Raw genomic sequence first — 12,984 nt, forward strand, 5'->3', positions numbered from 1 at the left:
TTCAGAGAGAGAGCAAGGGTCCCCCTCTGAATCTGCTACCAGGGGGCAGACTTTTCTACTTAGACATTAGCTACTTTGTAAAGAAAGCAAACTAAAATGTTACACACATTTTGTTAGGATAACCCTGGAATGTATTTATCTGATTTTATATTCAGGATTAATTGGGCTTCAAGTCATTACATTTTGCAGTTGGTCATATTAGTCAGGGGAACCCCACAGTACATTGTTAAAGATCAGTGAGGACAGTAAATGATATACAGTAATAGATCAGACTACTTTGATATCAATTATCTTGGAATCTAAGTAGTTTTCATTGTAAACAAGCAACCTCTTGTGATGCGACAGATCCTTTTGATATATTCCCCACGCGTTGCGGCATAGATGGAGCAATGACAATTGGAATACATCTGACTTCCCTGCCTTTGTCGAACATTCTCCTAATGTTCTATTTTTAATAATGTCTGATGCATTGTAGATAGACATGATTGTAATTACATGTTTCAAGTGTTGTTATGGTAACACAAAATTGAAAAACTGGCGTAGAGTGGTAAATTACACACTGCATGTACGAATGGCATCTTTGTTTATCTTTCAAGTTTATAATCTTTATTTTGTCCTGGTATAACAAATGAGGATGTTTCTTTATGTATACCATTATACTTATATTGATCAGCTTACAATAGTGATTAGGAAAGTGACTAGAGGAACATACCCATGACTTCATCAGGGTCATCCTGGTCAGTAAATTATAGAAAGCCAGCAAACCCTAAAATATACTAACATGCTCATAGAAGACCTGATTTAAAGTCGGGATGAGAAGATTTTTTAAAGCCAACTTTTCATTGGAAAACACATGGTAAAACAAAGTGGACGTGCAAGTACAGATACCATACCTTACTTAGAAGTTCTCTGAACTGTGAAAGTAACTTTTTTAAAGTTGGAATTAAGGAGTGACATTAACACAACTGGTCTAGATCACAGCACTAAATTTTGCCTGGTACATATACAGCCTACACCACTCTGCCACCCCCCAGCTGCTCCGCCTCCTGCCAGCACACCAGCTGAGAACAGCAGAGCAGGGTAAGAAAGTTGGCATGCTGTCAAGCGGCAGAGCCACTGGGAACGATAGAGAAGTGCAAGCCCCACATACACTGTTACCCCGCTCCCAGCAGCTCTCGTGCAAGCAGTGCGAGGAGAGCCGCCCCTGCCACCACACAGCCACCAGCTCCAGAGTAGTGCAAGGAGGCCTGCGGGCACCTCTGCCTCCCATCACCCACGACCCCAAACCCACCAGCCACGGACCTGCACTGGTCTTTGGCTGGGGGGTTGGGGACCACTGGTCTTGAACCTGACCTTCAGTCAGGTGAGAAACCTAGGGATATTCAATGCATACATATAAGCAGTTCATATTTTACAGAAATCAAACTCATGGCAGGGCCAACTGGTTTTCCACCAATGTGAGGTGTCCTAACCTTCCCATTCTCTCATCCCTCAGCCTTGTAGAGTCTGCAACCTATTGAATAGCTCTGACATTGCAGTGTGGATTAGGAGATGCACTTCAGATAGTTCAAAGGGTCCCCCTTTTCTATTGACAGGTTTCATTTAAATTGAATTGTCCTACAGACTGGGTCCCTCCTGTTTTTGAGACTTCTCCATGTGTTCCTACATTCATGCTTTTGCACCTCTTGAGCTTTTTTAGAGTTTTGAGTCCAAAAAAGAACCAATGTATTTTACTACTTTAACTTCCCCCTCTTGCCTACAAACAAAAGCATGCTGTCATGTAGGTCTCTGGAGTTTTATAGACATACTTTTTATACTACCTGGTAAAAAATTATAACTGTACTTTCTTCATTCAGCTTTGTGATTCAACAACAAGAACATTTTGATCTTCAATACTTATAGCAAACCTGTGTTTGCTTTTGCAAGGTCAAAACAATAGGTTTCTACTACCACCCCTCCATCAGTACAAAATAAACTTCCCAATGTTCTCCCACTTCTCTGTTCAGTTGCTGGGAGTAAAGAAGAAATACTTAATATTTTTGGGTATGTCTCCCCATCTGGGTATGTTTCCACCCAATCACATCTCTAGTACTTGGTTATCCCCACCCACATTTAAACCTAAATAACATATATAAGTATATATGTTACATAAAATAAAACACAGGCTGTGGTGTGGGGCCTGTGGTGCCTTACATATTTCTTTTTGATTAAAGCAGCATAGAGTTTAAAACCAATCCCACATTTTTATTCTTTATTCATTTTTAATGTTCCTCAAAAGAAAGCCGGGCACAATACAAATTTGTAAAGCATACCTTGCAGTGTGCTCTTTTTGGTGTTTTTGTTTTTTTTTACTTAGCAGTAGGGCCATACTGTTACTTTATACATAAACCTCCTAGGATAAAGTTTTGACATGGTGAAAACTAATAATACAGACTTTTAAATGATCATTATAGTAGTCTTAAGCAAATGTTGATGCATTTTTATTAGTGGCAATTTGGCACAGGCCAACCAGTCCTGTTAGTTAGCCCTAGCATTGTTAGTGGGTAAAGGTATGTTTTTGAAACAAAATATCAGTCAATCAGTGTTTAGTAATACTTGCAACTCGGCAAGTATTCTTAGAATTTAATAAAAAAAAATCACAATTTAATATGATTCCTACAAATACAGGTGAAATCTGAGAGCAGAAAGCCAGTGCTGTAAGGAATAACACATCCCTACCATCCCCTTGACATTTATAGAGGTCAGTTTCCAGCTTAGTAAATCTTTCTTATAAGCCAAACTGCCTGTTGTGGCTGATTATAGGTTTCTTGGTTTTAGAAAAGGTTTTTTTAGAGTCCACAAGTGATCTGCCTGCCATCAAGTGGATGCTAGAAAAATATTATTTAATAAAGAACAAGAAAACGTGTATTGCTATACAGGACAGGCAATTCTTTTCCTTCTTCAGATCTGCTCAGCAGTGCCCTGCAGAGATGGAACCCCAAAACGTGAGCCTATTTAACAGAAATAGATTTTCTATTATATATTTGGCTTATGTCCATGCAGAGCCCATCAGCAACTTCAGATTTGAGTGTTAGTATGCCACCTTCTTTCCCACTATTCAGAGACAGATTTCCCACAACGCCACCTAGGCCATAGCCAAGGTGCCATGACCACTGGGGGTGGCATTACAACATCTGTATGGGTAACCGGAATCTGACACTTGCTGACCAGCTTTACAGTAACAGGTAGCACAAAGTCATAGTGATTATACCAAGCTCACATACAGTGCAGTAATCTGTGCAGAGTTAGTTTTTTTAAGGTATTACTGTTCTCTCTAATTTCTACTCTCTCTCTTTCTTCCTCTCTCCTCCCTTCTCTTCTTCATCTGCCCTGTCCTCTCTCTTCTCCCTTTCATTCTCTCTCTCCCTTCTCTGTCTCCTTCCATCTCGCTTCCTTCTCTTTGTCCATTTTCCTCTCTCCCCACTTCCTCCTTCTTACTATCCCCTCTCTCCACCACCCCTCCTTCTCCTCCTCTCTCTTCCCGCTGCCTCTTACTCTCTCTTTCCACTCCTCTCTCCCCTTCTTCCCTCCTTGTCTTTTTCTTCCCGTCTCCTCCCTTTGTCTCTTATTCTGTTCCTTTTTCTCCTCTCTCTCTTCCTTCTCCCTCTTAATACCCTCTCTCTATCTCTTTTTTTTTCTCTCTCTCTTTCTGTCTCTCCCTTTCATCTCCCTCTTCCCTCCTCTTTCTCTCTTTTTTATTCACCCCTCTGCCTCCCTTTCTCAATTCTCACTTTCTATCTTCCCTTTTCTGCTCTCCCCCTTTCTTCTTTCCTGTCTATCAATCTCCCCTCTATTGATTGCTTCCCTCTCACTCTCTTTTTTCATGTAGAACAGTTCACAATTTGTGTATTGTGTGTGAGCTGTTATTAGCTGGGGAAGAGGAGAGGGGTTAGCACAAGCTAGCCTGCCTAGGGGAGCAAAAAGTATAAATTCAGGCCTAGTTTCTAGAAGATAGAGAGGTTTACTCAATATGTCCCAAAAAGTCATAAAGTACATTGACCAGTGGTCACCAGCCTATCAGCATCCAAAGAGTTTGCAAATCCTGGAGCATTCAAATGCTTTACAAAATCATTACCTGTTTTATAACATTAAAGCAAGTCTAGTACACAAAAATTAGAATGTGTTTCACCACTTTGCCATTCTTAAATGTAAAATTTAAGAGATGTGAAAATGCGGAGTAGTCAACATATCCCTTTTCAGCCCAACTATGTAACTGTGGGAGGCAGGTTGCACAGCTCCAAATATTGTGGCTAAAAAAGGAACTGTTACTGCTACTCTTTCGATTATTGTCACCCAAAATGTCAATGTGTGGGGTTATATATATTACAAAACGATGGGCTTACGGCCGCAGTGCTCTCTGCCATGCAGCCTTTTTTGTTCTTTAGAGAGGTAAGGGTAGAAGAAGAGCATGAAGGTCCCATTGCATAGTATAGAATAGTTTAGCAATAGTGGTCATTACTATTCCAACATGGCGTATACCTAACATCTACCTTAATGACATTAGGGGGGAAACCTGTACTAATATTATGTTTTCACCAGACAATCACAAACATTCACCTCGTGATGAAACTCTCGAGTGATGAAAATCTACAGCTTCAGAGACCAGCCAAGGTCACTGTGCCAGGGATTGTATAGATTATACATTACATGTTTCAGATAAATGTATTGAACTTTCTGACAAGCTGTTCTCAGATTTTATGTATTGCCTGCATGAACAAGTCATTGTGGAATAACCTTGATACCTATTTCTTGCAGTTCTTAAAGCTTTTGTAACTAGTATCAAAGATTTATTTTTATTGTACACGAGCAGAACCAAAAAAAACAGATTTGCACATTATGAAATGTAACTGATACAATAACAAAAGATAACAGATGTTATTATTTAACCTGTAAAATGTATATAGTTGTGATGAGAAACATTCCATGTAAGGTCTTCTAAGGGCAAACTGTTAATTAGCTACTTCATAATTGTCAGAGTTAATTCAGTGTGTGGGAAGGGATGCCGTTTTTCATCTTCATTGTGAAACGGGAGAGGACAGCTGTGTTCACAGCCAGATCCATTATATCTTATCACCAGAGGACAGACCTGCACAGGCAGTTCATGAAATATGGCTTCTGTCATGGCTGCTGTGAACCATCCTGGGATAGGCAGGACAATGCAGCTCCAGCAAAACCAGCAACAAACAGACACGCAGCATTTTCTTTTTGTTTAGGTGCTTAACTTGCTAAAATGCTGAAATTGATAATATTTTTTGTGTAAATTAGCATTTAAATTATGTTTGACCGCATGTTCTTATTTTCTTTTTTTTAATGTGCATTTGTGTTGAGTGTAGTGATATAATATTACTTTTACTACTGTTTGTATTTTTTCTGTGTTGCATGTACATAAAATGTGACCATATTATCTATTTATTTGCAAGTGTACTTGTAGGAAAATTCTACATAGCACACCAACAACCAGGATCCAAGTAGGTATCAGCATATACTTTCTACCTTTTGGCCATTCAACACCACCCTCAAAGCACGGCTACACTAATGACTTTCTAGTGGTCTCTATTTCCATAGGGACATCACCTTTTCACCCTTGTGACCAAACTTGTGGCTGCTGAAAGGTTTATCAGCCCCTCAGCAACACTTAGGAAGAAATGCCTATAATATAGTATAGAGTATAGGGAATACAGACAGGGCAGGGATGTCTCTGGCATCACTTCAGATATGAATGGTAACATAAGGAGGACATATTTACAGCTTTTGCTATTAGCTACCTTGTCCTGTTCTTGGCTTTGTATATTTAATTAACCAACCATGCTTTTGATAAGTCGAAAAGAGCATTTGGAATCAAATCACATGGGTCTGGTTGTCCAGTCATTGTTTGTTCTGTTTTTAGGTGACAATATTACTCTGAAACTGAAAAGAAAGCACCCTGTAAAAATGCAGCTTTATACTCACCAGTTGAATCATCATTACCTAAACGTGCTGCTGTCGGACACCTTTGGGTGTGATTGACGATTCATTTGCCATTGTGTGTTTCTTATGACCCCTTGTAGTAATATTATTATTAAACAGGATTTATATAGCGCCAACATATTACGCAGCGCTGTACTTGTATCCTTTGTTGTAGGGGTCAGTGGAAAGAACCACAGCACACAGAGTGCACACTGTCTAACACCCAGAATTATTGAATAGCAGGGACATAATCCCCTTCAGAGCATTAAAAAATACATTTGGCTTTACATACACCTTTTACAAAGCTGGGCAACTCATACTAAGCAACCAAAACTGAAAATGAAATGAAACATTTCAAGCAGAAGTTCCACATATCAAACTACATATTAAAATGACCACTAGATCCAAACACAAAGACCACAAAAATTGTAAATGTAAGTGCCAGCTTCTTCAACCCTTCTTGCCCCCTTTTCGGCTCTTCAAAGTGAGGAATGAACTTACTGAACAACAGGAAAGCTTTAAGTCAAATGCAGTTGAGTGCTACAGGAAAAAATTGCATTTGCATATTAATATTTGTTGCCTTTGTCTCTGGATCTTGCTGTCATTTCATGTGGTTTGCCAAGAAAGTTACCCTTGCTTTTTCACTTATTCATCATATTCTTTTACTGAATGGCCTGGGTTTGTAATAAGGCTAATTTAGGTAGATTTGACTTTTTTTCCTAATTTATTATGAAAACTAAGTTTTAATTGAACTTAATCAGTGATTTCTTGGTTACTGGAGTTTGGCTATGTTTCTGTATAAAACTTTTAATTTAGTATGAAGAGCCAAATTATGAGGCTTATAACAAAGATGGCATACTTGTAGATATCTTTCCTCCCAAGCCTTGGACACATTTAGCTTAACAATATAGATAATATCAATGCAGACCTAAAGGTATTGGCTCTGCCTCCTTTATATACACCAAAATATTTTCTGTCTGCTTCACTTTCCACCCTCATTGGGTTTTTTGTGTATATTTTTCTAGAAACCTGATCAAAGCCATACGCTTTATTAGCAGTGGCTATGAATCAAATATGTAGCTAAATAAGCATGATGAGCAACATAAATTTTATACTTTATGTATGATTCCCAAAGGTTAACTTTATCTCCAAAAGTGTCACATTTTTAAAACTTTAATGAAAGGTATCCTTAAAAATATGGTCAATACTCACCCCCATTTCCACCTATGCTACCAATCTCTGCTGTCTTTATAAACTACTGTGGCATTAGTCCAATATCTGCCCCCCCCCCCCCTTAAGTCCTGTGGTTCTCTCTCCGGACCTTATTCCACTATATTACAAAGAAATGATGTATGGTACAGAGTATTGTACCACAAGCACAGAGGGGGACCAAGTATCCAGTACACCATGCATGTTCTGATGTTTCAGAAAATGTAACTTCTTTACTATTTGGATCATAAGTAATAATTATTTTGTGATTATTTCATCCACTAGACTATCGTTAGAGGCAGTAAACCTCCACAAGATGCTTCCATCAATGGCTTACTAGAAGATTTCGACAACATTTCTGTAACCCGTTCCAATTCCCTAAGAAAAGAAAGTCCACCCACCCCACGCCAAGGACATTCCAATCATTCAAAGAGTTACCCTGAAGAAAATGGCTTTTTTGCCTTCTCTCACTACAGCTGTGAACCCGAGATCCCCAGAAGCAGTATCTCTGAGAGGTACAAGGAACGAAGTCTGAGTGCAGAGGAGGCAGAGGGTTACTACAGGGCAAGCAAGCCAACCAGGCACAATGGTCATCCGGTTAAAATGAGGTCCTACGAAGCCTACTTTCCTGAAGTTAAAAATGTAAAGGCCGATATGTTGAGTTATGCCTCAGAGTACCACCCACAGCTGGAGACAAAAAGCAAATCTGTTGACCAGTGTGGAGGACCATGGGACTACAACAGGATCACTGGTACATCTCTTCAGGACTACAGGGACTATTTTCCACCTTCTATTACAGGGACCGTCATGTTGAGCGAGGGCTCAAAGGAAAGACTTGAGTACAGTGAATGGGGAGATGGTCTTTCTAAGGATGATTATGATAAGAGACCGAAGTCATCCTATGTAACTCAAACGAGTCCTCAACCAGCCATAAGACAAAGGTCAAGGTCAGGATCAGGTCTTCAAGAACCAGTCATACCCTATGGTGCACTGAAAACAAACCAGCAAGGGCATTCTTTTGCTTCGTACACCTACCCACGTTTGTCAGAAACCGCAGCGTGCATTCCAAAGGTAATATAATATTACTTTATAATGTAGTTTTATATGGTATGGAAAACGGTATTATAAGGGTAATCTGTGATAATAAGGTTTGTGTGTTTACTGATACAAATAACATTTTTAGCAGATTTTTTTTTCGGCTAGTGTGAAAAAAGAGAAGAAATTCATAGAGAAGAAGGTTACAGCTGATTTTTTTTCTACAAATAAATTAAATAATATCATTTTCTAGCCATAGCAGTTGAAAGATGTCTGCCTCCCTCTTTTAAAGTGCAAAAGTCAGTAATATGAATACACAAAGTGCAGAGGTCAGCAGCATGTAATGTACAAAGCGCAGAGGTCAGGTGTATGTAACACACAAAATGTTGGGGTCAGGATTTTGTAATTTACATTATGGCATGGCGAGTAAACCAGGCTAGAGTGAGTAAAAACTCTAAAGTCAACTGGATCCCTCCAAGTCACCTATCATCCACATACAGTTATCACCCCATCTTAAAATGCACTCAAGTCATTACCACATGCCTCACCACCGGCACAGCATGCAACACTTTGTCAAAGCAAGCTATGAGCAGGAACATAAGCAGACAAGAGGTGGAAATAGAAAACACTGCTGCCACTGCTTTGACATTTTACCAACCAGCAGCATCCTGTCAGTCACTAAAGGAAAACACAATAAAAAAGTAATGGCCGTTAATGAGAGCTGAAATCACCATGCCATCAGACATACCTTAAATGTAGCATACACTGCGCATACAAAAGTAGGTAATATGTAAATAAAAGCACTGCAGAATTCAATAGTGCTATGTTTCATTTTTGAATTTTTCTAACTTTAGAGTGCCTTGGGGTTTAGTTCTGCTTTAGCATACAAGAAGGGAAGAGTTAAATGCCAGTCATTGTTTGGGTTTATAATAAAAAACAAAAAACAATTCGCTGAAAAAAAAAAAAAAAAAATAATATATATATATATATATAAATTAGCTGATCCTTCTATCAACTTCATACAAAAAAAGGCACTTTAAAATAATACAAATGATGACAAAGAGTTCTTTACCTTTAAACTTACTTATTCTATTAACCCATTATTTGGGATTTTCATACACATTTGGGTTGGTCAAAGGCAGTGATAACCCTAAAAAAGAGTAAATGGGGTAAAAAGCATGGGGTATATATATTCTTATAGAGGAGAACTACAAAATGCATAAAATTCTGACAAATTATGTTCAGTTTTTAAGACTCTGATGTCTCCACAAAGTAAACTTACTAAACTCAGTAAAAGTATACATTCATGTTAGAGTATAGTAAAAGCATAAAAGGGTACAGTATATATTTATAATAAAATATAGTAAAAGTATACAAAAGCATAAATTCATGTTAGAGTATATTAAAAAGCATATGTGTGTACATCCATATAAAGCAATTATGATTTGTTTTTTGGTACATAAAAACTAAATAAACAAGCTATAAATAACAAGTCACAAATGCTCCTTGTCAACATTTTTCAATAATTATATGAAGCTTTGTTCTTATTAAAAGCATGTGTGTTCAGTTCATCATGACACTGAGATGTATGTTAAGCAATCTATAAATACTATAATCACTCTGCTTTTATATTCATTATCACAGTTGTTTGTGGCACATTATCATTAGGAATTCAATAAATCAGCGCAGGACTAGATATCTATGCATGAAGGAGGTGGAATTTTAACCCATTTTGTTTTTAAATCATAGTAATCTTTATTAGATACTAAGTTAGAAATGAAATTACACAAAAAGTTTTGGTCATCAATAAGGTTACTTGTAAAATGAAATCCAGAAGATGGGAACAAAATGACCAATGCTAAAGGTGATGTAAGCTTTGTAGAAAACTCACCATATTTTCTTAAAATCATATAATAATCATGTTTTAATAATCGTATATATATGCCAAAAAGGCACCAATTGCTACAGCTTATTCTTCTGAGCTATGGTGCAGCATAGTATGGGCCACAGCCACTCTAACATAAAGATTTGCAATTGGCTTCAATTGGGGTTTAAAATTGGTTATTCTCCTAAGTTTGTAAAACTGGTATCTACTGCCTATAAATAATCGAAGAATGATTGGCAAACATTGTATATCGCCATTGTCTCTTCCATTGTTTGGATGTAGTTCATCACCATTGATTACCTTCCCATCACTTCATTTGTTTGCATAGCATCTCAGTGCCATAAGTCTGAATGGATTATATCTACTCAGGGCCATCAGCCCAACATATAATATTTGTAGTGGTTCAGGGGAAAAAGCTCTTCAAGGCTGGAGAGTATACACTTTCATCAGTGAAGCTGGGTGAGCCAAAAAAAGCTGGAATGGAATCCAGGCTTTAGGAGATCTATTCCAGGTTTGCTGGATCCCCCTGCTTCACCAAACAAAGTGCATCTTCTCCAGGCTTGGAAAGCTTTAATAAATGGGGGCCCTTATGTCCAAGACATATATATATATATATATATATATATATATATACAAAACAACAGCTCTTATGTTCCTTTTTAATGTTTTTTTTTTAAAAAAACATTGTATGGTAGCTTGGTCTGTATTGGAGAATAAGTCTACTATTCCATCAGCCACCAGCCCAAAACGCATTTTTTGTCCAAATGAGACATTTTTTCTGGCCCATTCCCTTCCTTCTATTCCCCTATCACTTTATGTAGACATATATGGTCTGATTTATTAACGCTAGACTATCATGGATGGCTTTTATCGCTGGATCACCCCGGTTCAAGTATAATAATCTTCTCCAGTCTTGCAGAGCTTTAACTCATCAGACCCATAGGTTTAAAATTTTGGTTTAATTTTTTTCAACTGTGCCACTAAAAAGAGAGTGTTGGGAATTATAATACAGTTTATATACCAGAAAACATCATGAGCAGAATTATGTAGGAAATGTAGTATGACATGCAAAGGATTTAACCCTGACAAGCATTCTGTACAGTATAATTAGCAGTTGACATACTGGTGACTTCTGGATGTTGCTTTGGCTCAGCTCTAGTAATGAGCAATAATTTACTTCTGTGATCAGCAGAATTGGAATTGTCAAGAGCGGGTACTTCATCTGGGATAGTTCAAAGCAAATCTTCACTGCCTAAATCTTAATGACTAGCTTAGATATATACTTTTAACCAGACTGCAAGTGACAGACAAGCCATATAATATACGCAATGTTTGAAATTATGCTTATGAATTTTCATGCTTAATCTGTATCATAGACTGATTGTAAAGAGCTTAAAAAAATATTTTTTTATACATTTACATTTTATAAAAATATATGTAGCAGGACAGATTTAGTTTTTTTATTGGGTTTATTTTTGAAGTGTTTTCTATTGTATTTTAGAGGGATATAAGTTCATTTTAACTAATACTTAATTAGGAGATAAAAGTGCCATGTCCTACAAGAAAACCTTCCAGTGCTGAATGTTTTTCTTTGAGTTAGTAGGCAAGGAGCTCAAACAGAGCCTTATATCTGTGTTTATTATCCAGAACGTAGCAGTCTTGGGGATGAGCTAGCACAAGTTTACTCACCAACCTTACTCCACAGTCACAGCCGGCCCAGATCTGCAATCTATAGTGCTAGGTGAGTGCCAACCTTCCACTGATGATGTTGGCAAGAAGTGCGGGAATAAAACCACTAGGACACCAAAGTGAAGAGTGGTTTCTGCAGATCGGTCATCAGTACCACCAGGCAAGATGATTGCAAGATCATGGATGAGGCTGATTATAACCATGTGCTAGCTTATCTTCTGGAAAATGATCAAAGATTTTTTTACTCTTAGGCTATGTAAACACGTCAGATGAATATCATCTGATAATTGCCTCAGAGCTAGTATCGGACAAGAATCTGACATGTGTACAGCACTTGTCCGACGTTGTTCATGGATCCGCCCTGGCTGATCCATGAACACAAAACGATTGTAATTGGAGTGAAGGGGAGAGACTGCAGCGGGTGCCGCTCTGTCGTTCTCCCCCTCTCCATAGAACAGAACAGAGGTTTATGTACAGTGCTCGTTCCGTCTTTTGTCGTTGGTAAGGATTGTGAAAGATCCTTTCCAATGACAATAATTGAACGTGTGTACCCAGCCTTACTGTGCCCTGAGTTAAACATTAAAGGGTTACCCTAATGATATAATAGCCTATATAATAGTTCTGCAATAATTTGAATCTTTTTTATCTGTCTGGAGTTCAACTTTAACCACTTTCAGTAGTTTGCAGTTTTTTGACTTTAAATATCCCACTAATTATTTAGTCTTTAGAAACACATTTGGTAAGACAGAGATTTCTTTTGATACCTTTAGTGATACCGCAGCAGGACTTTTTTGTGTGTAAGAGAAAATAGGTAAAAAAATGTTGTATATCTGTTGTAAAAAAATTGTATATCTTTTTATCAAAAATAGGTAACAAATTCAACAGCTATATACAGCACTAAATATGCATCCCTATATGTACTACACCAGTGTTTCTCATCCAGGGTTGCTCAAGAGGTTGCTTGTGGTTCCTTAAACAATGAGCAAATTGTGACTCTTGGGTCAGTTTAACACCAATGGTCTGTAAGGGGTGACATTTGTTGAACAGAAAAGAATGTGGATGAAGAGTGGGCCTAAAGCTGCGTACACACTGCCAATTTTTGTGAAAGATCCTTTCCAACGACAAGGGAGTGCACGATGCATGAACGGTGCTGTACATACAGCACCGTTCATGCTCTATGG

At 38.0% G+C, this 12,984-nt stretch overlaps 1 protein-coding gene across 3 annotated transcripts in view; it reads left to right on the forward strand.

The window, feature by feature from the left end:
* Window positions 1-12,984, forward strand: part of PAK5 (p21 (RAC1) activated kinase 5) — a 71,871-nt gene that overhangs the window by 42,741 nt on the left and 16,146 nt on the right. For all 3 annotated transcript variants that reach the window (XM_072409631.1, XM_072409632.1, XM_072409633.1), the window contains one exon: window positions 7,480-8,265. In XM_072409631.1, the coding sequence (XP_072265732.1) occupies window positions 7,480-8,265 (786 nt within the window). The remainder of the gene's footprint in view (window positions 1-7,479; window positions 8,266-12,984) is intronic.

This window comes from Pyxicephalus adspersus, chromosome 4, assembly GCF_032062135.1.
Source record: "Pyxicephalus adspersus chromosome 4, UCB_Pads_2.0, whole genome shotgun sequence".
NCBI lineage: Eukaryota > Metazoa > Chordata > Amphibia > Anura > Pyxicephalidae > Pyxicephalus > Pyxicephalus adspersus.